Below are 22391 nucleotides of genomic sequence, written 5' to 3'. Positions count from 1 at the left end.
TATTCCAGTGTTTTCATAGTTCCAGGTCTTCCATTCTGGTTTTTAATCTATTTTGAGTTTATCTTGGTACACGGCATAAGAAAGTGGTCTAGTTATGTTATTTTGTGTGTATTAGTTCAGTTTCTCTTTCACAACTTATTGACACTAACTTGAGTTGAGTTCTGAAAACCCACTACCATTGGACCAGCCTCTCTCACACAACTTAAGAAAGTATTTGTCTGTTCTCATTGTGTGTCCCTAATTTATAGATTAGTTAACCATATGTCTTTGGTCACTTCTAAAATTATGTTACTTTTTTATCGAGGTGTTTTTAAAGATAACTTTATATATTCAGAGGGAAAGTTACCCACCAATGCTGAAGATTTAGAAAATATATGCTTTGCACTAATTTTCTTCCATTCCACAAGTTGTGTTTTTCACCCACTGATGATTAGCCTTAAAGCGCAGAAGTTTTTCTATTTGGTGTAATCCCATTTGTTTCTGTTTACTTTGTTTGCCTTTTCTTTTGGTGTTATAGTGAAAACAAATAGGTCAAAATCTTTTTTATACCTTTTCATTTAGTAGTATAACAGTTACTGGTTTTATGTTAAAATTTTCCTCCATTCTTATTCACTATTTGTATATTATTTCATGTAGGGGTCCAACTTTACTCATTATTTTACACATGGACCACCAGTTTTTTTAGCAGTCTTTGATTATGTGAATATGCTTTTCTTATTTGGTTGTATTTAGTCTCCTTGTTGAAGTGCCTCTGAGCTTACACAGGAGAAGTTGTATGTAGGCTCTTTTATCCACTGTGCTTAATTATTTATGTCTGCCTTAATGGTTTTTATATACTTTATTGATAAGAGACGCTTTGAAATATGTTTCAAAAAATATTTATGTATTTCTATGGAGAGGGGATTGACGGAGTAGAAAAGGGAGAAAAACATTTATATGGGAGAGACACTTGGTTGCATCTGTCCTGCTTCCAAAGGGGAGATGACCTGTAAGCCAGGCATCTGCTCTGACTTGGAATTGAATTGGCCACCTTTTTGGGGGAATGATGCTGAACCCACTGAGTTACACCAGTCAACCTTCATCTTCATTTTAGAATGAACTATTCTATTTCTGGGAAAAGTGTCATTGGGATTTTGATAAATATTGCTTTAAATGTTTGGATAACCCTGGGGTATTACTGATGGCTTACACTAATCATTCAAATGTATGATCATGAGATAAAGTTTTTTAAAGTTTAGTTTATTAATTCTCTTGTGAAAAATTTGCATAGTCCCGCCCTGGCTGGTGTAGCTCAGTGGATTGACCGCGGGCCTGAGAACCAAAAATTTGCAGAGTCCCCAGTGATAAAGTCACTGAAGAATCTTTACTCATTTTATTTTGTTAGCACCAATATTGGCCTTTGCAGTCCCACTGACTTTTTTTGTTGTGTTCTTGTGTACCTATCTCTGTTTTCTTCTTCTCATATATGCCATTTTGTACAAGTATATGTTTGGGATATTTTGTGTGTGTGTAATTTATTGGATCATAAATCAAGCCAAAGCCAGTTGTCTTGCCACCTCCAAAATGGGTTCTGAATCCCAACACAAAGCTGAGATCTGGGCTGGTACTACACCTTTTGACTTACTGTTTTTTAAAAAACTGCTTGAAAAGGATCGAGTATGCCATGATCAAGTACTATTTCACAAAACAGACTGTATAACTCTGACCTTTCATAATTGAAAATATTACCTGTAGCTCTGGTTGTGGTTTCTTGGTTTTCTGGTGCAATCTATCAAGAGTCAGAATTCAGTTTCATCCTAATATATTATGCTGAAAGCAGCATAAACCACAAGAGTCATTACCCTGAGACATAGAGGGGCCAGGAAATCAGTGAAAAGAATAGAGAACAGAGCTCCAACTCTAAACATTTCAGCTAAGAAGTAATTCATCAACTGTTCCATATCCCTGGAAGGAGAAGAANGGTGCAATCTATCAAGAGTCAGAATTCAGTTTCATCCTAATATATTATGCTGAAAGCAGCATAAACCACAAGAGTCATTACCCTGAGACATAGAGGGGCCAGGAAATCAGTGAAAAGAATAGAGAACAGAGCTCCAACTCTAAACATTTCAGCTAAGAAGTAATTCATCAACTGTTCCATATTCCTGGAAGGAAAGGAAATTATATCAAGACATTCTACATCCTTAATGATACAGACAAATCTTACTCTGTTTTCATAGGGAAAACAGAGTAATGTTTTCTCTGTAATCATAGGGATCTAGGCCTCCATATGATCAGCAGACACAAAATCACACTACAAAGACTAGTCTCTTCATAAAAATAAAGTTACTTGTTTCATTAATTTAAATTGTGCACATTTTTGTATTCACACCTTTATTCAGACATAGATTACTGTGTCATTTATGATGGTGACCAATCTTCAAGCAACCAAGGAAGAAAACAGCATTTTTCATTAATTGATTTTTTTCTTTCTTGAATACACACTTTTTGGTGTGACTTTTTCTCGTTATACCTTTTCTTGCTGGGAACATTTAACTTTCTTTAGGAGTACTGAGAAACGGAATGCAGTCAAAACTTGCTGGTACGTTTCTAATACGCTCCCCAGAGTGTCAAACCTGTGAAACTTTATTTTGTGTCTTTCAGCTGTTTCATCTGAAGACAATCAGGCCTTGTTGAGAAAGCCGGGGATGGAAGATTTATTCTCTAACTTAATACTGGTAAGAAACGGAAGGTGTGCCTTTGATATTGTAATGATAGCCTGATAAGAATGTGTGTGATGAGAAAAAGGGTTGTTAAAAGGAGCTTAACTAACGTAGGTCAATTATTCCTTGAGAAAATCCTTGTTACCTCTACAGGTCAAAAATAGTACACATTAGGGAAATATCCTACTTTCAGTCAGTGACAATGCAGATAAATGTGTGTCCAAATATGAAGACTAGAAACCATTTCCTCTGTGTGTATATATTCTTGCAAATGCAGTCAGGACATTTAGGAACTCACATAATCCATGGTGTGAATAATTATTTGAAATGATTGATTAAATTATAGATTTAGATTAATTTTCAGTAAGTGCTTTCTAAAATTTAGTAATATATAATGCATATGGACAATTTAAATATGATCAGTTTCATAGTCTTTTTATTAAAGAATGATTATCCTTTTTGAGAAATAAGGATTGTTTTCATATTTAAGTATGTATCATGTTGTATACTTGGGAGTGATTTTTTAAACAAATCGATTCATATTTAGAGAGAGAAGAACAGAGGGAGAAAGAGAAAGCCAAACATTGTTTTGTGAGAGAAACCGCAGTTGGTTGCCATTTGCACACACCCTTACAGTAGACGGAACCTACAGTCCGGGCTAGCTCCCTGACTGGGACTAGAACTGGAAAGTCTTCACTTTGTGAAACAGAGCTCAGCTGACTAGTCACACCTGCCATGGCTGGGCGCATTTTTCAATACATACAACCAACATTGTTTATCAGATACCACAGAATAGTTATTTGGGAATAAGTGTACATGTGTAATGAAATTAAAGCTGTTATTAATGGCCTGTCTTCATTAATTACCAGAGTACATATAATGAAGGTAGAAGTTACCAAGGTAATGAACATTGGAAACGTTTTGACCATGTGTTTAATCCTTACAAACATCAGTATCTTCAGCTGCCAGACAACCATTATAAAGGCCAGAAACTCTTTGAGAAAATGTCAAGTTACAGTACACATGAGGTTATTCCTATTGTGGAGAAAACAAACAAACAAGGTGAATGTGTCCAGTCTTTGAAGCAGTCCTGCAGTCACATTAAACAAGGCAATATTGGTACCAGCGAAGTCACTTACAAATGTGTACCCTGTAGCAAAGTCTTCAGTCACATACTCAATCGAAATAGACGTAAGAAATGCCAGACGGGAGAAAACCATTCTGAATATAAAGAATGTGGAAAACCATTCAGTCAAATTTCAAGTCTTGTTGTACATCAGAAAATTCATACAGGAGAAGAGTTCTCCAAATGTAAAACACGTGGTGAAGCCTTTAAAAGGCATTCATGCTGTACTCCACATGAGAAAAGAATTCATACTGGGGAGAAATGTTACCACTGCAGAGAATGCGGTAAAGTTTTTAGACAGTCCTCAGGGCTTATTCAACATCAGAGAATTCATACTGGGGAAAAGCGTTATAAATGTAGAGAATGCGATAAAGCCTTTATGTGGTTGTCAGACCTTAAACGACATGAGAGCATTCATACTGGTGAGAAGCTTTACCAATGTAGAGTATGTGGTAAAGCTTTTAACCAGTCCTCAAAACTTAAACGGCATCACAGAATTCATACTGGAGAGAAGCCCTATAAATGTACAGAATGCGATAAAGCCTTTCGCCGGTCCTCAGCCCTTTTGTACCATCAGAAAGTTCATACTGGAGAGAAGCCTTATAAATGTAGGGAATGTAGTAAAGCCTTTAGCGAGATCTCAGGGCTCATTGTACATCAGAGAATTCATACTGGGGAAAAGCCTTATAAATGTAGAGAGTGTGGTAAGAACTTTGCCCGGAGATCATCACTTTATCTACATCACAGAATTCATTCAGGGGAAAAGCCTTATAAATGTAGAGAGTGTGGTAAGGACTTCGCTCGGAGCTCATCACTGTATCGACATCACAGAATTCATTCAGGGGAGAAGCCTTATAAATGTGGAGAATGTGGTAAAGCCTTTACGGAGTCCTCAATCCTTAAAAAACATCAGAGAGTTCATACTGGAGAGAAGCCTTATAAATGTGGACAATGTGGTAAGGAGTTTGCCTGGTACTCATCACTTTATCTGCATCAGAAAATTCATTCGGGAGGGAAGCCTTATAAATGTGGAGAATGTGGTAAAGACTATTCCCAGTCCTCAAAACTTAATCGACACCGGAGAAGTCATGCTGGAGAACCTGCTACGTGTTCCTCATCTCTTAATCAGCATCACAGAATTCATACTGGAGAGAGCCTCATAAATGTAGAGAATGTAATAAAACATTTGGGTGTTCCTCAACCCTTACTCAACATGGAAGAAGTCATCTGAAGGAAAGCCTATCATAAGTACAGAATGTGGTAAATCCTTTAGCAAATCCTTAAATCTTACTCAACATCAGAAAATGCGTACTGGAGAGAAGACCTAAAAATGAAGAGAACGTGGCAAAGACTTTGTGAAGGCTTCAACACTTTCTAGATATCAGAAAATTTGTACTGGAGATTAGCTTTATCAATATAGACAATGTATTAAGCTTTTAGCTCATTCTCCAAACTTAATTGGTATCAGATATTTAAAATGGGGGAGAAGATTTGTAAATGTAGCAGAGCCGTTAGGTGTTCCTGAAATCTTAATTGACATTAGTGAATTTATAGTAGAGAGAAGCCTTATAAAGGTAGAGAATGTGGTAAGGGGCTTAGCCAGTCCTCTCACCTTTCTAAACATCAGAATATTCATACTGGAAACAATATATATTATGTGGTAAAGCCATTAGGCTGACACCTTACTAACATCACAGACATCATGGAGGATAAGAACTACAAATGTAGGGAATGTGTCAAAGCTTTTCACCTGTGTTCAGTACTTCCTCAACATTGGAGAATTTATGCTACAGAGAAACAATAAAATTTGGAAAACTTAACAATACCTTTTACCATTGTTCAACTGTCATTCACCATCAGAGAAGACTTAAAAATGTAATGAATTTGTCACAGTTCTTAATCCTCCTTCATACCTTAATCCACATGTGATAATTCATAGAGGAGACATGCATAAGGTATCTAATTTAAATGTTGCAAAGTTGTAACCAGTACTCAAAGTTGAGTCAACATCAGAGTTCATTGTAAATACAAACAATACAAATGAAAAGAATGTTGAATACTGTTTTTCAGTATTCACATCTTATTTGATATATAAGAATTCATACTATAGCCCTGGCTGGTGTGGCTGAAGTTGACTGAGCACTGGCCTGCAAACTGAAAGTTGCTGGACTGGGTCCAGTCCCCAGTTGGGGTCATGGGAATGGGAACTGATCAACACATTTGTCCCATGTTAACATTTCCCTCCTTTCTCTTCTCTCTAATAGTAAATGAAATCTTGGTTTCTTAAGAATTTATTTTCAGAGAGAAGGAAAGGAGAGAAACTCATTGTGTGGGTGCCTCTCACGCGCCCCCTACTGGAGACCAGCAACCCAGGCATGTTGCCTGGACTGGGAATGGAACCAGGGACTCTTTGGTCTGCAAGCCTGTATTCAATCCACTGATCTATACCAGCCAGGGCAAAATCTTGTTTTTTAAACTACAGCATATTTATTCATTTTGCACTAAGATTTTATCTTAGCATATACTAAATGGTGTCATCATCCCCCACCCCAACTTGAAGAAGGATTAGTACAGATATGAAGATTAACTGACAAAGAAAAACTTCCTTCAAAATCATGATAATAATGTTTAAGTAAGAAAGAGGTTGGAGTTATGGGATTTTCAGATTGAAGAAGATTCTTACTTATCATCTAACACATTCAGTCCGGATTAGAGTGTACCAAAATGGAAAACAGGATTAGATACTTGTACAGAAACTGTAATAGAAAACTTTTAGTACAGATTGCTATATACACCTGTGTTCCCAGTCCTACCCCGACCATCCAGTGCTTCCAGCACAAGTACTTTCCAGCCCGTAAAACCTTTTTTAAAAAGTTAAGAAGAATTCCTACTAGATAAAACTTTAAAAAGAAGATTGTAGGAAACAATGTAGGTAACTTACAGCCACACTGTCTCTCAGGGAATGTACACTGCAGTGGAATTATGTGTTCTTAATAAAGAATGAACAGCGGTCAAAATATGCCACTCACGAGAACCCATGAAAGAACCCATGAAAGAACTTTTATGCCTGAAAGTTGCAGTCTAGTGTTGTGGACTGCTCTGCCTGGTTTCAGAAATTGTAACCCTAACCCCACCCCTCACCCCCCAACCCCGTGGCTAAGGATGAGGGAGTGCCCTCTGGAATCCCAGCCACAGGAGACAAAGTTTGTCTCTGGTAGGAAATGCTGCCTCAGTTTCCTCTTCCTGCCCCCAAAACGTGGTTGAAAATCCATGACAGGTATGTCTCCTCACAACGGGGACCAACCTAAGCCAGACTTGATCACTTGGGAGGCCATCATGGAAGGACTTGGGGGGCTGAAACAAAGAGCGAGCAGTAGACCTGTGCCCTTTGGCTGTGTGAGGTAGCCCAAGTCCCCAGGTCCTCTGAGAGAAGCGCATCCTGGCTCTAATCCCCTTAAGCCTGATTAGGTGATGGGGAGGGGTGCAGCTCCTTGCCTTGCCAGAGCAGGTCCAGGCAAAAATCTGGCACCACAAAGAATTCCTGAAAAACCTGTGAAATCTGCTCTGCTAAGAGTGCTTTCATTCATATGCTAAGGGTCTGAGAGGAAATCAGTATGTCTCCCAAAGTTTCTGAAAATCTTCCTGACAGACACTGACTTAGGCTAAGCCCTCAGATTTCTTTGAAATGTTACCTACTGTTTGCTCCTTGCCACCCTGTATTCCTGTGTACTACAACCCAATAAAGCTCCTGGAGGAGGGGGCTGGACGCCTTTTTCCCCTGAGAAACTGGCCACTGCTCACGGCCCTTCCATCTTGAAGGATCGGCCACCTCTTTTCCCCAAGCAGATCATGTCATGCTTACTTTCATCTGTGGCAGACAGGGGACTTGGGAGAAAAGTCACCCCCATAGTCAGGATATATACAAATTTAGGAAAGTATGTAATCGAAAAAATTTCAAAATATCAGAGAATTGACAGTAAATCTTAATCAAAGATAGTTTTCCAGGATTGCTCTAAATCAGAATTCTTACTATAGAGAATCATCCAAAGGTTAAAAACATAGACAATTACCTTTTAGTGTGTTTCCAAACATCTAGGAGATGGGTTTTAGATATGTATCCTATTATATGTTGACAGCATTTGAGATATTTTGAGAAGGAACTATTCATGTGATTCCAATCTCATATCACTTCATGCTACTGGGGTTTTTTCCTAATTTGTGTGTGAAATAATGGGGTTCATTGTTGCTGCCTAACATATCTGTGAACTCTTGTATACTAGGTGTGGTTCACTCATGTATTTTTCCATAGAAGACTGAGGACACTGGGATGCACAATGTAGTAAGAAAATCTAAATGGAGATGCCCTTTGTGGTTGACTTAGACTTGTGTTGCGTGTCTCCATGCAGGGTGTCTTTTGTTTTTTGCATTAATGTAAGAAATAGAAACATTAAGTACTTTACCAAGATGCCCTTCATAGAAACGATTACATCAATATATTAAAATCCTGATGTATATTCTGGGTACTCATAGATAGAATTGATGAATATTAATTGATGTGGTTGGAACAAAAAAGAGGTCAGGGATAGGTGAGAAAGTACAGACAGCTTGCCCCTAAGTATGTGAAGTTGTTTGTGTATATTTGCTAAATAATTAGCTTCCAGTTTCAAAATCAAAGAAAGCTCTGCTATGAGATTATTATATCACAAGGACAGAAACTCTTGCTTAATGATTGTAATGCGTATGTTGACAAATGGTGACAGAATCATTTTGACATGCTGTATTTAGATGATATGACCTGTTTTCATTAATACAGCTGAGTGTAGTTGATTTCTTTATCAACCTCAAGGTTCATATATTTAACCTTGCTCAAACCTGTAGTAACAAGGTATACTTCAATATACTACTTGGTAATGCACTGCAGTTATGTCATTAGGAATTTCTTCAGAGACTTGAGGCATTTATGTGAAAAAATTCTCCATTGTTGATATATTTTATAGAACCTACTAGAACATTATGCTATAGAGGTAATAGAGATGACATGTGATTTTTTGAAGTTCAGCTAAGGCACTTTATGATATTGCTGCTGTGCCATTTGTTTTCTGTAATTAGGAGCCTTGAACCGCCACTACATTTTCCCACAATTTCATGCTCTAGAGAGTGGTTCACAGAGTCACAATTAAAGATACAGGGTCCATCAGAAGTAACAGCTGCTTGAGTGTGGTTGGTAGGGTACGTGAATGTCTTCCATAAGATGGACGAACAATTTTAATGTTTCATCTAAAATACATGGTGTGTGTGAGTGTGATACTATGTTACAGCATTAGATACTTAATGATTTTGTAATAAAAGATTTAGTAATTAAAAAGGTGTGTTATTTGTGCTAGACTATTGAAGTTATTGAAATGCCATACTTAATATTGCTGTGACTAATGGTCTTCTTTCACCTCAGGGTGTTGTGACATTTCTTCATGAGTGATGTTCACTTTTAGATTCAGCACAGCTAGGTGTGAAAGTGGAGTTTGTGGTCCTGTTACTGTGGCAACTGACCTCCAGCATCCTCCAGCAGGAATTTGTTTTCTCTCCACAACAATGGCTGTATGTTCTTTTATAAGTCATCTTAATTTTTCCACTGCATGTGAAATATTTTAATAAGTCCTGAGATAAAAAATGTAGGAACTAATTTGCAAGAGAGATCTAAAAGGTGTAACTGTTTCATATCTGACTCTTAAAATTTCACATTAAGATAATTTTAGGGTCAATGTGAAGTTAAGTTAAAACTCAAAACCCTGACAAAATCCAAATGAAGGACATGGTCCTTATGCCTACCGAAGTCAGATTCCAGTTGATTTATATGGTTCCCCTGAAGTTCCTCCTTCTGGACACCATGTATTCGTGATAGGAATCTCTACTTGTAGGGATGTGTGAGAAGAAGCACAAGGACCCTGGGATAAACCTAAAAAGCCAGACGTGTGTTGCTATAAATGGTGGGTGTAGATAATACCAAATGGAGCTCCTGAGTTCCATGTAGAGTGCTATTTAAAAAAAAAAAAGAAGCCCTGACTGATGTGGCTCAGTGGATTGAGCATGGGCTGCAAACCAAAGGGTCCAGTCAGGACACATGCCTGGGTTATGGGCCAGGTTCCCAGTGTGGGTACTGGGAGCACCTGAGAGGCAACCACACATTGATGTTTCCCTCTCTCCTTCCCTTCCCCTCTCTAAAAATAAATAAATAAAATCTTTACAAAATTACTGTTGTACAGTTTAGGGTTCTATAAAGTTGTAGTATAAAAGTCACTATCACTTGATAAACTTCCAAATAATCCTGAAACTGTTAGTATTTATTAGAAGAAGGTAGATGGTAAAAGTGCTTATTTCACAAGAAAGGCGTTGTTTCTAGTGCTCTTAGGTGTGACTATGTGAAGTCAGGAACAAAGGAGAGAACTAGATTTGTATTCCTGGGAGAACTGGAGTTGAGAAAAAGATCATTCCTCTCTGTGGTGCCCAGAAATAAGTCCGGGAAGTACATTCTGCCCGGCAAAACTGCACATTTGCTGTGGGCTGGAGGCCTCTGAGCACCACCTTTCTCTTTTTCTTTATTTTTCTGAAGGTGGAGGTTTATTGAGGTGTGCTTGTTGTGTCCCACCATAATGTGCGAGGAGGACCCTAGATAGGTCTTTGAATCGGAAGAGTCTTATTGGACACTTGTATATATTTGTCATTGAAGCCTAGGACTTTTTAAAATTTCTTTGGAGGGGGAAAGTAAATGTCACCCTGCTGTGACTCAAGCTCGTGCAGCTTCAGGGGACACAGATGGAATGATGCTTTCAGTGAAGTCTGCATCTGGGTTTGAGTTTACTTTAAAACCCTTCCATTCTAATGGGTGCTTGCAAAGTTATAACAGTGTTCTGAAACACACAAGATGCCAGACAACATTTTTCCAGGTCGGGCTCAGTACTTCTTCCTCGAGTTGGAAGAGTACACAGAAGGCATTCTTCCAGGGAGTCCTACCCTGGGCACCCTGTAAGCCACGCATGGGTTGGGCAGTGGTGGGAAGAAAACCCATGTAAAGAGTTTGTGGAGTTGTACTTCAATATCTTCCAAACCACTCTTTCCTATTACTGATGTAGATTAGGAGGCTGATAACTTCCCTGTATTTCTCATATGAACCCTCCTAAAGTAGGGCATTGAATAAATTAATTGAATAATTGCATTGCAAAAAGTAAATGTATATAGTGAGAAGAAAGGCAGGAGAAATTTCTGATGGAAGCTGCACTGTTATATAATTACTATTATAATTATCAACCTGTGGTTTTGATGACACATCTGTGCCACTTAATAGTAAGCTTGACATAGGTGTAAGATATAAGATACATAGTTATAGCATGGGGAAAAATAATTTTTTAGTGTAGTAAGCCAAACAAAACCTAGGAATATGTTTTGCCACCAAAAAACAAAGGTCCAGGAAGCTCCCTGTGGGGTTTTTGTTCAAAGAAATTCTTTGTTGTTGCGTCTTTTTTTTCAGTGACATTTTTTTTTAAGATTTTATTTATTTATCTTAGAGGAGAAGTGAAGGAGAGAGAGCGAGAGAGAGAAATATCAATGTATGGTTGCCTCTCGTGCGTCACCTGCCGGGAACCGGGAACTGGCCTGCAACCCAGGCATATGTCCTGACTGGGAATCGAACTGCGATCTTGTGGTTCGCAGGCCCGTGCTGAATCCACTGAGCTACACCAGCTGGGGCCGACATATTTTTTTCTCTTAAGGTTTTATTTACTTTTAGAGAGGATGGAAGGGAGAAAGAGAAGAAAATGTCAGGGAATGGTTGCCTCTCAAGTGCCTCCTACTGGGAATGTGGCTTGCAACCCAGTCATGTGCCCTGACTGGGAATTGAACTATCAGCCTTTGGGTTCATAGGCTGGTGCTCAATTCACTAAGCCACAGCAGCCAGTTCCATATTTTTCTTGTTTCAGCCGGTCTCCCTGAGGCTCCCAAAGTCAAGTCTGCAGATAGGAGCATTTTATCTTGAATAGTTGTACCTCTTTGGAAATACTGATTTCAAGAATTCCCTTTTGATATTATCCCCGTTCTTTCTATTTAACATGCTTTATCGTTTAAAATTGTTGGTTATTTTTTCATATTTTTAAGTTTTATAAATGGGAAAGAGGAGAGAGAAAAAACAATTTCTGTTTCCACTTATGCATTCATTGTTTGATTCTGTGATTTTCAGAGAAAGAGGAAGGGAGACAGAGTTAGGTAAATAGAAATTTGTTTTCCCACTTATTTATGCATTCATTGGTTCTTTTTTAAAAAGATTTTATTTTTANTTTTTGTTCAAAGAACTTCTTTGTTGTTGCGTCTTTTTTTTCAGTGACACTTTTTTTTAAGATTTTATTTATTTATCTTAGAGGGGAAGTGAAGGAGAGAGAGAGAGAAATATCAATGTATGGTTGCCTCTCGTGCGTCACCTGCCGGGAACCGGGAACTGGCCTGCAACCCAGGCATATGTCCTGACTGGGAATCGAACCACGATCTTGTGGTTCGCAGGCCCGTGCTGAATCCACTGAGCTACACCAGCCAGGGCCGACATATTTTTTTCTCTTAAGGTTTTATTTACTTTTAGAGAGGATGGAAGGGAGAAAGAGAAGAAAATGTCAGGGAATGGTTGCCTCTCAAGTGCCTCCTACTGGGAATGTGGCTTGCAACCCAGTCATGTGCCCTGACTGGGAATTGAACTATCAGCCTTTGGGTTCATAGGCTGGTGCTCAATTCACTAAGCCACAGCAGCCAGTTCCATATTTTTCTTGTTTCAGCCGGTCTCCCTGAGGCTCCCAAAGTCAAGTCTGCAGATAGGAGCATTTTATCTTGAATAGTTGTACCTCTTTGGAAATACTGATTTCAAGAATTCCCTTTTGATATTATCCCCGTTCTTTCTATTTAACATGCTTTATCGTTTAAAATTGTTGGTTATTTTTTCATATTTTTAAGTTTTATAAATGGGAAAGAGGAGAGAGAAAAAACAATTTCTGTTTCCACTTATGCATTCATTGTTTGATTCTGTGATTTTCAGAGAAAGAGGAAGGGAGACAGAGTTAGGTAAATAGAAATTTGTTTTCCCACTTATTTATGCATTCATTGGTTGTTTTTTTAAAAAAGATTTTATTTTTAATTTTAGAGGGAGAGGTAGAAAAACATCAGTGTGTGGTTCCTTCTAGTGTGCCCTTTACTAGGGACCTGACCTGAAACCCAGGCATGTGCCCTGACTGGGGATAGAGCCTGTGATCTTTCAATTTGTAAGCTGGAGCTCCATCCATTGAGACACACCAGTCAGGGATCATTGGTTGATTCTTGAATGAGCCCTGAGCAGGAATAAAACTACCTTGGTATATTGACACAATGTTGTTACTCACTGAGCTACTCAACTATGGCTTTAGGGTAAACATTGATAGTTAATTAATTTAGAAATACATTGCCTTTCATTGTCAGACCTCCCTGAATGAACTATGTGTTCTCATTTACTGCATTTTTAAATGTTAAATGGTTTATCATGATGAAATACTTGTAAATACCCTCAAAGACCTAGGCCTCTTTCTCCATGCTGCCTGAACATTAGGTAGCCTCGGGACTGGATGAGCTATTTCAAACTTAATCCCTTCAGGACTTCCGCCAAGATCGAGGCATAGGTGGAAACACTGTTCTTCTCCCACAACCAAGTTTGAATACAACAAAGGTTTGGAGAACAAAAGGCACAGCCACAAAACAGATAATTGAATTATACGGAAGTCCGACAACCACTAACCGTTCAATGGGGACGGTAAGAAGGGCGGAGCCAGCAGCGGAGCAGGGTAGGGCAGGACAGATCCACAGACCTAGGCATGCAAGTGGCCCAGACCCAGTCAGGGTGTGGGGCAGACTGACCGCGGTTGCACATTTGCGCACAGTGAGACGGACCACGCAGGCCCCAGGGGGCAAGGGCTGACTGCGGTGGCACACTCGCGTGCAGTGGGACGAAACACGACAGTGGCAGCTGCCGCATCTGTGGGAGCCGAGGCAAGAGGCGGCAGATGGGACGCCATAGCTTCTCTTTGACCCCGCCCCCACATACAGCGTCACAACCCAGCGACTTAGTTTCCCTGCTCTAGTGAACACCTTAGGGCTCCGATCGTGCTACGGAACAGGCACAAATAGCCCAAAAGATGGCACAAGAGGAACTCAAAGTCCCAGAGCCAATAACTCTAAGCGACCGAGAAATTGCCAGCCTCTCAGAAGCACAATTCAGGACACTGTTTATCAGGATGCTCACAGAACTGATTATAGTCACAAATTAGGGGAACATATGAAGGCTAAACTAATTGAAATGAAGGGAGATGTCCAGGAAACCAATAGCAATGGAAAGGAAACTGGGACTCAAATCAATGGAATGGACCAGAAGGAAGAACGAAACATCCCACCAGAAAGGAATGAAGAAATGAGAATTCAAAAAAATGAGGAGAGGCTTAGGAACCTCCAGGACATCTTTAAACTTTCCAACATCCGATTATAAGGGTACCAGAAGGGGGAAAGAAACAGCCATGAGTGGAAAACTTATTTGAACAAATAATAAAAGAGAACTTCCCCAGTCTGGCAAAGGAAATAGACTTCCAGGAAATCCAGGAAGCTCAGAGAGTGCCAAAGAAGTTGGACCCAAGAAGGAACACACCAAGGCACATCATAATTACATTAGCCAAGACTAAAATGAAGGAGAGAATCCTAGAAGCAGCAAGGGATAAGGGGACAGTCACCTACAAAGGAGTACCCATCAGACTGTCAGCGGATTTCTCAAAAGAGACCTTACAGGCAAGAAGGGGCTGGAAAGAAGTATTCCAAGTCATGAAATCCAAAGACCTACAGCCAAGATTGCTTTATCCAGCAAAACTTTCATTTAGAATGGAAGGACAGATAAAGTGCTTCTCAGATAAGGTCAAGTTCAAGGAGTTCATCATCACCAAGCCCTTATTATATGAAATGCTAAAGGGACTTATATAAGAAAAAGAAGATGAAAAATATGAACAGTGAAAGGACAGCAAACTCACAGTTATTAACAACCACACCTAAAACAAAAGCAAACCTAGAGGACAGCTAGATCAGGAGTGGAACCATAGAAATGAAGAACACATGGAGGGTTAGAAATAGGGGAGTGGGAGGAGGAGAAGGGGGGAGAAGGTACAGAAAATAGCATAGACAGTAGGTAGAAAATAGATAGGGGGGAGGGCAAGAATAGTGGGGGAAATATAGAACCTAAAGAACTTGAGGCACGTGGTTACAAACTAAGGGGGGGAGAATGGTGGGGGAGGGAGTGTGCGGGTGGAGGGGAATGAAGGGGGGGAATAGAACAGCTGTAATGGTATAATCAATAAAATATATTTAAAAAATAAAAATAAATGCAGGGGGAAAAAACTTAATCCCTTCACAGGTAGATAGTTCAAAAGGATGTACAGAAAAGCAAAGGAAACAAAATGAAAATAAAAGAACCTTTATGCTTATAGGAGTTTTGTTAAATTGCTATCCTTTCTTGACAAGTTTTATTTTAAATTTTTAGTGATAGCCCTGGCTGGTATAACTCAGTGGATTGATTGCCAGCCTGTGAAAGGGATTAAGTTTTTTCCCCCTGCATTTATTTTTATTTTTTAAATATATTTTATTGATTATACCATTACAGCTGTTCTATTCCCCCCCTTCATTCCCCTCCACCCGCACACCTAAAACAAAAGCAAACCTAGAGGACAGCTAGATCAGGAGTGGAACCATAGAAATGAAGAACACATGGAGGGTTAGAAATAGGGGAGTGGGAGGAGGAGAAGGGGGGAGAAGGTACAGAAAATAGCATAGACAGTAGGTAGAAAATAGATAGGGGGGAGGGCAAGAATAGTGGGGGAAATATAGAACCTAAAGAACTTGAGGCACGTGGTTACAAACTAAGGGGGGGAGAATGGTGGGGGAGGGAGTGTGCGGGTGGAGGGGAATGAAGGGGGGGAATAGAACAGCTGTAATGGTATAATCAATAAAATATATTTAAAAAATAAAAATAAATGCAGGGGGAAAAAACTTAATCCCTTCACAGGTAGATAGTTCAAAAGGATGTACAGAAAAGCAAAGGAAACAAAATGAAAATAAAAGAACCTTTATGCTTATAGGAGTTTTGTTAAATTGCTATCCTTTCTTGACAAGTTTTATTTTAAATTTTTAGTGATAGCCCTGGCTGGTATAACTCAGTGGATTGATTGCCAGCCTGTGAAACAAAAGGTCAGTTTCCATTCCCAGCAAGGGCACATGCCAGTGCTGTGGGCCAGGTCCTCAGCTGGGGGGTGTGAGAGAGGAAACTGATCATGTATGTATCTCCCACATCAGTTTTCGCTCCCTTCCCTTCTAAAAATTAATCTTAAAATTTGTTCTTAATGTAGAGGTAAATTATATATATGGATACGTTCTCTTCATTTTTATTGGCTGCAATAACATTCTGAGTTCCACATTAATTTTTTGTGCCTCGTCACACGCACGTTATTTTGCTATTTTTTTTAGACTTCCCTAAAAGACTTTTCTGCTTTGTTTGTAAAGACATGAAATCATACAAAACGGTTCCAAAGTCAAATGCAATGATAAAGGAAAGAATATAACTTAGGAGAGCTAGGTAGAGGAGGACTGCAGGCCCTAACCCTGAGCCAACTCCAGTCCCCTCTCCAGGTGTTGCCTTCACCTGGCTACAACTGAAATTCCTCTCCTCCCCGGAAGCAGTCTGGGAGGACTGTAAGTGGCGCACGCGCAGTTTGTTTCTCACCGGGCGGCGGTTATGGAGCAGTGAAGGTCCTGGGAGTCTTCCGGGTCGGGTCTTTCAGTTTCAAACCTGAGGCTCTCTGGCCGCTGTCCTGTGCGCGGGAAGCCTCACTATCACTGTGGGCCTGGAAATACTCGCATTTGCGCCTCCCGCAGCGCTGAATCCCACATCCAGGTGAGACGCCCCGAAACCCTGAGCCTCCGAGCGTTTCCCTGCGGAGGCTGCGGAGGGCCGGTGTACGCGGAAACGCTGAGGCGGTCCCGTCGGTGTTCTCCCCCTTCGTGTTAAATTCTGTCCACCGCGTGGCTTTGGTGCCGAAAGCTGTTCCCTGGGCAGTCGGCCCACCCTGCGCGCTCTTTAAGGTTTCAGTAGAAAACGCGGGTGGAGCGAAGTCGCTGTTCTCGGCTCACCGAGGCCCAGTTGCCCCGCTTTCAGCCCTCTCTGTAGATATCCGCCTGCCCAGGGACACACACAGGGCACGGAGCTAGCGGTTGGGGAAGAGCTCGATGAGCGCGTGCAGCTGGGACAGTTAGAGGTTGTGGAGATGAGCGAGCAGGGAGACAAACGGCGCCGAGTCAGCCCTTTAAAAAGAGGCTCTTCAGACCGGGAGAGTGGTTCTGAGGAGAGGAATTGGAGGAGGGACTGCGGGAACAGAAAGGCGGTTTGGGGAGACGGGTTTGAGCGGGGAAAGTGCTCTGCAAGTGGGGCGGCTGTGGGGTGACTGGAAAGACAGTAACCAGGGCAACTGGGGGGACACAGGCCTGGGGGAAGCGCTGGAGCCAGAAGTGTATGGAGGCGGGAGCAATGAGAAAGATCGGGGAGAAGGAGCAAGTGAAGCTGAAATACTGAAGGTCTCAAGAGTTTCCCAGAACAGGTGTAGGGACAGGAATAGAGAAAAGAGGAGAAAGGAGGGGGTGGGGGAGAGGAAACACAGGAAAGGACAACAGGGAAGAAAGAAACGGGGAAGAGAGGGAAACATCTCGAGAAAGAACCAGGAAGTAGCGGGAGGCGTTCGGGAACCGGGATCTCGATGAGTTGGGGAGCTGATGGAATGTGGCTGATGAAGCTGTGAGATACCCGCTTGTACTTTATATATTTACTTTAACATTTGCTGAATTATAGATTTGAAGAAGAATGTTAAATCTCTGGATTAAAAGTTTGATGGTTCTTAGCTTCCAACTGCAGCTCTTCTCACTCAAAGGGGGCACTTGTCTATTACTCAGTCTTTTCTCATTTCCCAGGATGGCAAAAGGGAGATGGTGACCTGAGAGAAGAAATGACTGAGTCTGTCTCCACCTAAACATTTTCCAAAAAATATTCAAAACATGGGGCCTTTTTTCCTCTCCTATGAATTTACTTTTTTCTATCTCTCACATTAAATTCATTTAAAACACATACTGAGAGAAATCCTAGTCTATTACATATCTGCTTTTTTGTAAATCATGAGCTTTGAAGTAAGCATTGGTGACCTATCATGACCAGCTCTTATCATTATTTTCTAAGTAGAAGAAAATTATAGTCATTATAGTCTCACCCTTTTTCAAACTTAGAAGTCATTGCACTTTTAAAAAAAACCGAAAGTATTTTCCTTTTAAATTAATTGTATGTAGTTCAGTTCCAGAGCTGTGCATCCTTTCTATTCTTTAGCATATGTGGAACCATCCATTGGTACTTAATAATTCTAGTGTGCACTTGGTAAGGATGTGAGTGATCTTAGCAGTCTGAAACTAATTTCATGACTTCGTCTAGTGTTCAGCAGCTTTTTCCTTCCCTTGATATGATTTGTTGAATCAGGACTATGAGCCACAAAGGAACTGTTCCCCTCACGTCCCTGTCGTCCATCCCTGTTGTCCATTCTCTGAAACTACTGAAGGACGTACTGGAGCGACCTCCCACCTATTCGTGGCGAAGTGATTTGACAGGCATATTTCAGTAGCTAACTTTTCCCAAAGCTTTTAGCCTGAAGATTTCTATTCTCTGCAATTATGTGAGAAAAGAGGAAGGCAGTCTGCCTAGGGTGCTGCACTTCTAGAAGTTCTTGTTTCAGTGCCTCACAGTACCCAGAGGTCCGAGGTGTGCTGGGTCTACTATCTGTTGCCCAGTGCTACTGAAATGAGCTCTGGGGGAGCAATGCAGGCACCAGGAGGGAACTAGAGAAAGATGCCACTTTATGGTCCCCACTGGTGAGCTGCAGATTCATAACCTAGAGTGGGGCCCAGATCCCCAAGGGATGTGCATGCTCCTTAAACCAAAAGGTTCCCCTTTGGTTCTTATTAGCTCACTTGAGTTTTAAGAAAAGACATCATCTGTAGGCGTCTGCTCCCCCACAGAGTTGGTCAGCTGCTCTGGGTGGGGCATGGTTGTTTAATGAGGTCTTATACTGGATTCTAAGGTGATGCCTGGGATTAGCAAGGGGGACACCAAGTGCATTTGTGAGTGTGAGGAGCAGGCTTTTCAGGAAAGATGGAGGGGTGCTGTGCTGGTATTGGGGTTTAGGAGAGCAGTGCATGCTCTCATTGCTATAGGAGTTTGTGTATGTCTCTAGGAGGAAAGAGCACCTGAAAGGAGAAAGAAGAAACTGCCAGTGTGATCTCCATGTTGGAGCTCATTGTTTGTAAGTCTGGTATGAAAAGGGTCAGGAGAGAGTGGCTTTTTCATCATTTCTAGGTCCTTTTCCTGTGAGTGTGGTGGAAGAGGATAAAGGGGCTGTGTGGACACCTTTGAAGTTACATCCTCAACGTGCACACTTGACTCCTCAGCACATCGTTCCCTGAGAAAACAACCCAGAGCTTGAGCAGGATGACATGGCCACTTCTCAGGTAAACTGTGTGTCCTGGGTCAGAGGCTGTGTTTTTCCTCCTCACATGAGTGGATTTGGATCTTGCAATGTTTATTTCTCTATTTCTGATGTTCTTGCTTAGTGAGGTTGTTCTCTAATATTTTCTTTTAATTATTTTCAGTGTCAACAGTTTATGTACTTTTTTCCTTCCATTCATGACTTTATTTAGATAATTTGTAATAAAGGAAAGGTGGGCGGTTAAGAAATCCAGATTTTGAGGCAAACTTTTTAGAGCAAAACTTTTGCAAATAGGGACTTGCAGGCATCTGTTGACCAAATAATGGTTGTTGTTGTCTCCAGTTTATTTACTTTTATCTAATGTTCCATAGCCTTCTCTTCATCCTCTTTAGCTCCCTGAGGTCAAGAATTTCTCTGTTTAATTCATGACCTTCTACTACTGAACACATCCCTGTTGGGTTGGTCTCAGAGGCTCAGGTATTGGTAGGGAAGAGACCTGTAGGCTTTAGGTTCATGTGGCTGCAGTATCTGCTCTGTATATCAGGGGTAAGAAAACACACATTTTACTGGTGAAGGTAGCTCAGAAAGTTCTGACAAAGAAGAGTAGGTAGAAGAGCCTTGTTCGCTACTTTTGTACAGAAGTCTTGGTACTTAAATGCACTGATTAGGGTACATAATGGGACAGGTACATGTGAATTTGCATTTGCAAAAATTGATGTTTATTTATGATCATTTTCACATAATGATTTTCTTATTTCCATATTTTTACCAGTAGTGTCATAGCAGTGATGACATGTACTCCCGTATGCCTCAGACAGAGCATATCCATTGTTCTAGACCACCTGATAGTCACCTGACTAAGGTGCTGTCTTAACTATGGAGTTAAGTTTCCCTTTATTATTGAGAAGGTTCTAGCAGAGAATTATTGAGAAATGTGATAAAATTATCACATTTTATCTGCAAATTTTGTTGTCATTTTAGTTTGTTTAATGAAGGCCCTGCATTTATTTTGTTTAGTTTGTTTAGTTTGCTTGGGTAAATGAAGGCCCTGCATTTATTTTCTCAAGACTGATGGTTCAAACATGAAGGATTTACTCAACGAGGCCTGTTCTTGTAAATTTTCATAATATTCCACACTCATGTTACAGTCATATCCTATCTGTTAGTTTTTGTATTTTCAAAAAAGTTTACAAGAGCAATATAAGTGTATTTTCAGTTAGTTAAGTTTGTAAGATAATAGCTCTCCACTAATGATACACAAAATTTTAAGAGAAATAGAAATCTAAGAAATAGATTTCTAAGAAATCTAAGAAATAGCTCTAATGTTATGTATGTTCCTCTCCTTATTGTGTTCACAAAACGTAAGTTACACCGTCCACAGTTAGATTTTTCAGATTTACAGAATCACAAATTTTAATTTCATTGACATGAAAATTCTATTTTCTATCACTTTTCAGTTGTAGCTAGTTTCCATATGTATGTCAGTTTGTGTGCATAAAATATTAACATTTCAGTTATTTAGGCTTCTTACTCTCCTGAGATATTTGCATTCTTCTCAGTTACCGAAACTCCAATGAATAGTCATGAGGTCTCTTTACATGTATTTGCCTGTGTTTGTTGAAAAATTGTACATCCAGTTTGGGGGAAAATTTCGCTCTACCCTTTACTGTATGTTTCACAAAATACTCTTATAACATAGGAAGAATAATTTTGTTCTAAGATTACTTATACAACATTTTCAAATAGTATTTTGGCTGTTGTTTTTTATTTCTTGGAAACTGTAAATTTTATAAACCATTTCCTGCTCAGAGATATGTCTGAATTCTGTATTGTTTTGTGTGCTGTTCAGAAGTGTGGCACATGGACCAGAGACTTTGCTGTCAGTAGTAAAAAGTGAACTCGTGAAAGATGTGGAAACACAGGCCCCATCCCAGACTCCTGTACCAAAATGTCCACTTTTACAAATCTTCAGTTGTCTCTTGTCTGAATTAAATGTAAATAAGTACTTACACTTTCAACTCCCCATGAGTTTTGTAGCTGACAAACAAACGTACCCAGCTCATTCTGGATGATACAAATACAGTGCTCACATACATATGCCTGTGTTGATGCCTTCGTTTTAAAGAGTATTTTCCCAAAAAGTAAAGTCTGTGTTTGGGGTTTGTGGCAGTCAACGTCATTTCTCAGTGTTTGAAAATATATCTGAAAAAATGGAGTATATATCTGAGTCAAAGTGATATTAGGAAGTAAGTCAGGATACTCTTTTAGCACAAAACCACTTCTTCTAAAAGTATTTGCTTGTTGGATAATGTTTTGAACTCTGTTGTTTCAGGGACTGTTGACCTTCAGGGATGTGTCAGTAGATTTCTCTCAGGAGGAGTGGGAATGCCTGGACCCAGGTCAGCGGAAATTGTACGTGGATGTGATGTTGGAGAACTACAGGACCCTGGTCTCTGTGGGTGAGGATGACTTCCTTTAGACCTCCTGCTCCACCTGCGGGGTTTCGTTTTGTTAGTTTAACATCTTTTGGGGACTTCTGCTTTGTGTGGGGGCCCTTCAGATTCTAACTCTCAATAGAGAAATTGGAGGTTATCCTGTATAGAGAGAAAAGACTTTGTGAATTATGTGAATTAGGAACCTTTAGTGTCTGAGAAGTTTACATGTGACCTAGAGTAATTAAGGTGCTAGTGTAAACAGTATTTTGGAAAATCACGTTCTAGAATATTTTATATTACCAGTTTAATTACCTGAGAAGAAAGTGGAATGGAAAATGGCAAAATTTCCTCAAAACTAATGATTCTTTTTTTGAATAAACAGGACTTTTTGTCGCCAAGCCAGTTCTCGTCACCTTTTTGGAGCAAATGAAGGATTGCTGGATTGTGAACAAGGAAAAGACAGTATCTGCCCCCCCAGGTAGGTGGGGATGGGAAAGCAGGTGACACAGGTGAGAGGCCCAAA

General features: G+C 40.1%; 2 protein-coding genes across 3 annotated transcripts; both read left to right on the top strand.

Moving 5' to 3' along the window:
* Positions 1 to 2598: 2598 nt before the first annotated feature.
* On the top strand, positions 2599 to 5653 carry LOC119001988 (zinc finger protein 501-like). 2 transcript variants are annotated; one of them, XM_037067643.1, is made up of 3 exons: positions 2599 to 2717; positions 3572 to 4710; positions 4933 to 5653. In XM_037067643.1, exons 1-3 carry the CDS (start codon positions 2688 to 2690, stop codon positions 5057 to 5059), a joined length of 1296 nt encoding a protein of 431 aa, XP_036923538.1. In that variant the 5' UTR covers positions 2599 to 2687; the 3' UTR covers positions 5060 to 5653. The 2 variants fall into 2 exon arrangements, with proteins under 2 accessions (XP_036923538.1, XP_036923537.1); XM_037067642.1 differs by having other exon boundaries at positions 3572 to 5653.
* Positions 5654 to 16557: 10904 nt separating this feature from the next.
* On the top strand, positions 16558 to 22346 carry LOC119001989 (putative protein ZNF720; the record flags this gene model as incomplete). Its single annotated transcript, XM_037067644.1, has 4 exons — positions 16558 to 16810; positions 19304 to 19455; positions 21766 to 21892; positions 22251 to 22346. Coding segments are annotated over exons 2-4 (238 nt in total), but the record flags the coding sequence as incomplete, so codon positions are not given.
* Between the last annotated feature and the right edge of the window lie 45 nt (positions 22347 to 22391).

Source organism: Sturnira hondurensis, unplaced genomic scaffold (genome assembly GCF_014824575.4).
Source record: "Sturnira hondurensis isolate 20B ecotype Veracruz unplaced genomic scaffold, ASM1482457v3 Scaffold0017388, whole genome shotgun sequence".
In the NCBI taxonomy this organism is placed as follows: Eukaryota; Metazoa; Chordata; class Mammalia; order Chiroptera; family Phyllostomidae; genus Sturnira; species Sturnira hondurensis.
Note: the sequence above shows the minus strand (reverse complement) of the source record. Positions and strands in the feature narration are given on the sequence as shown.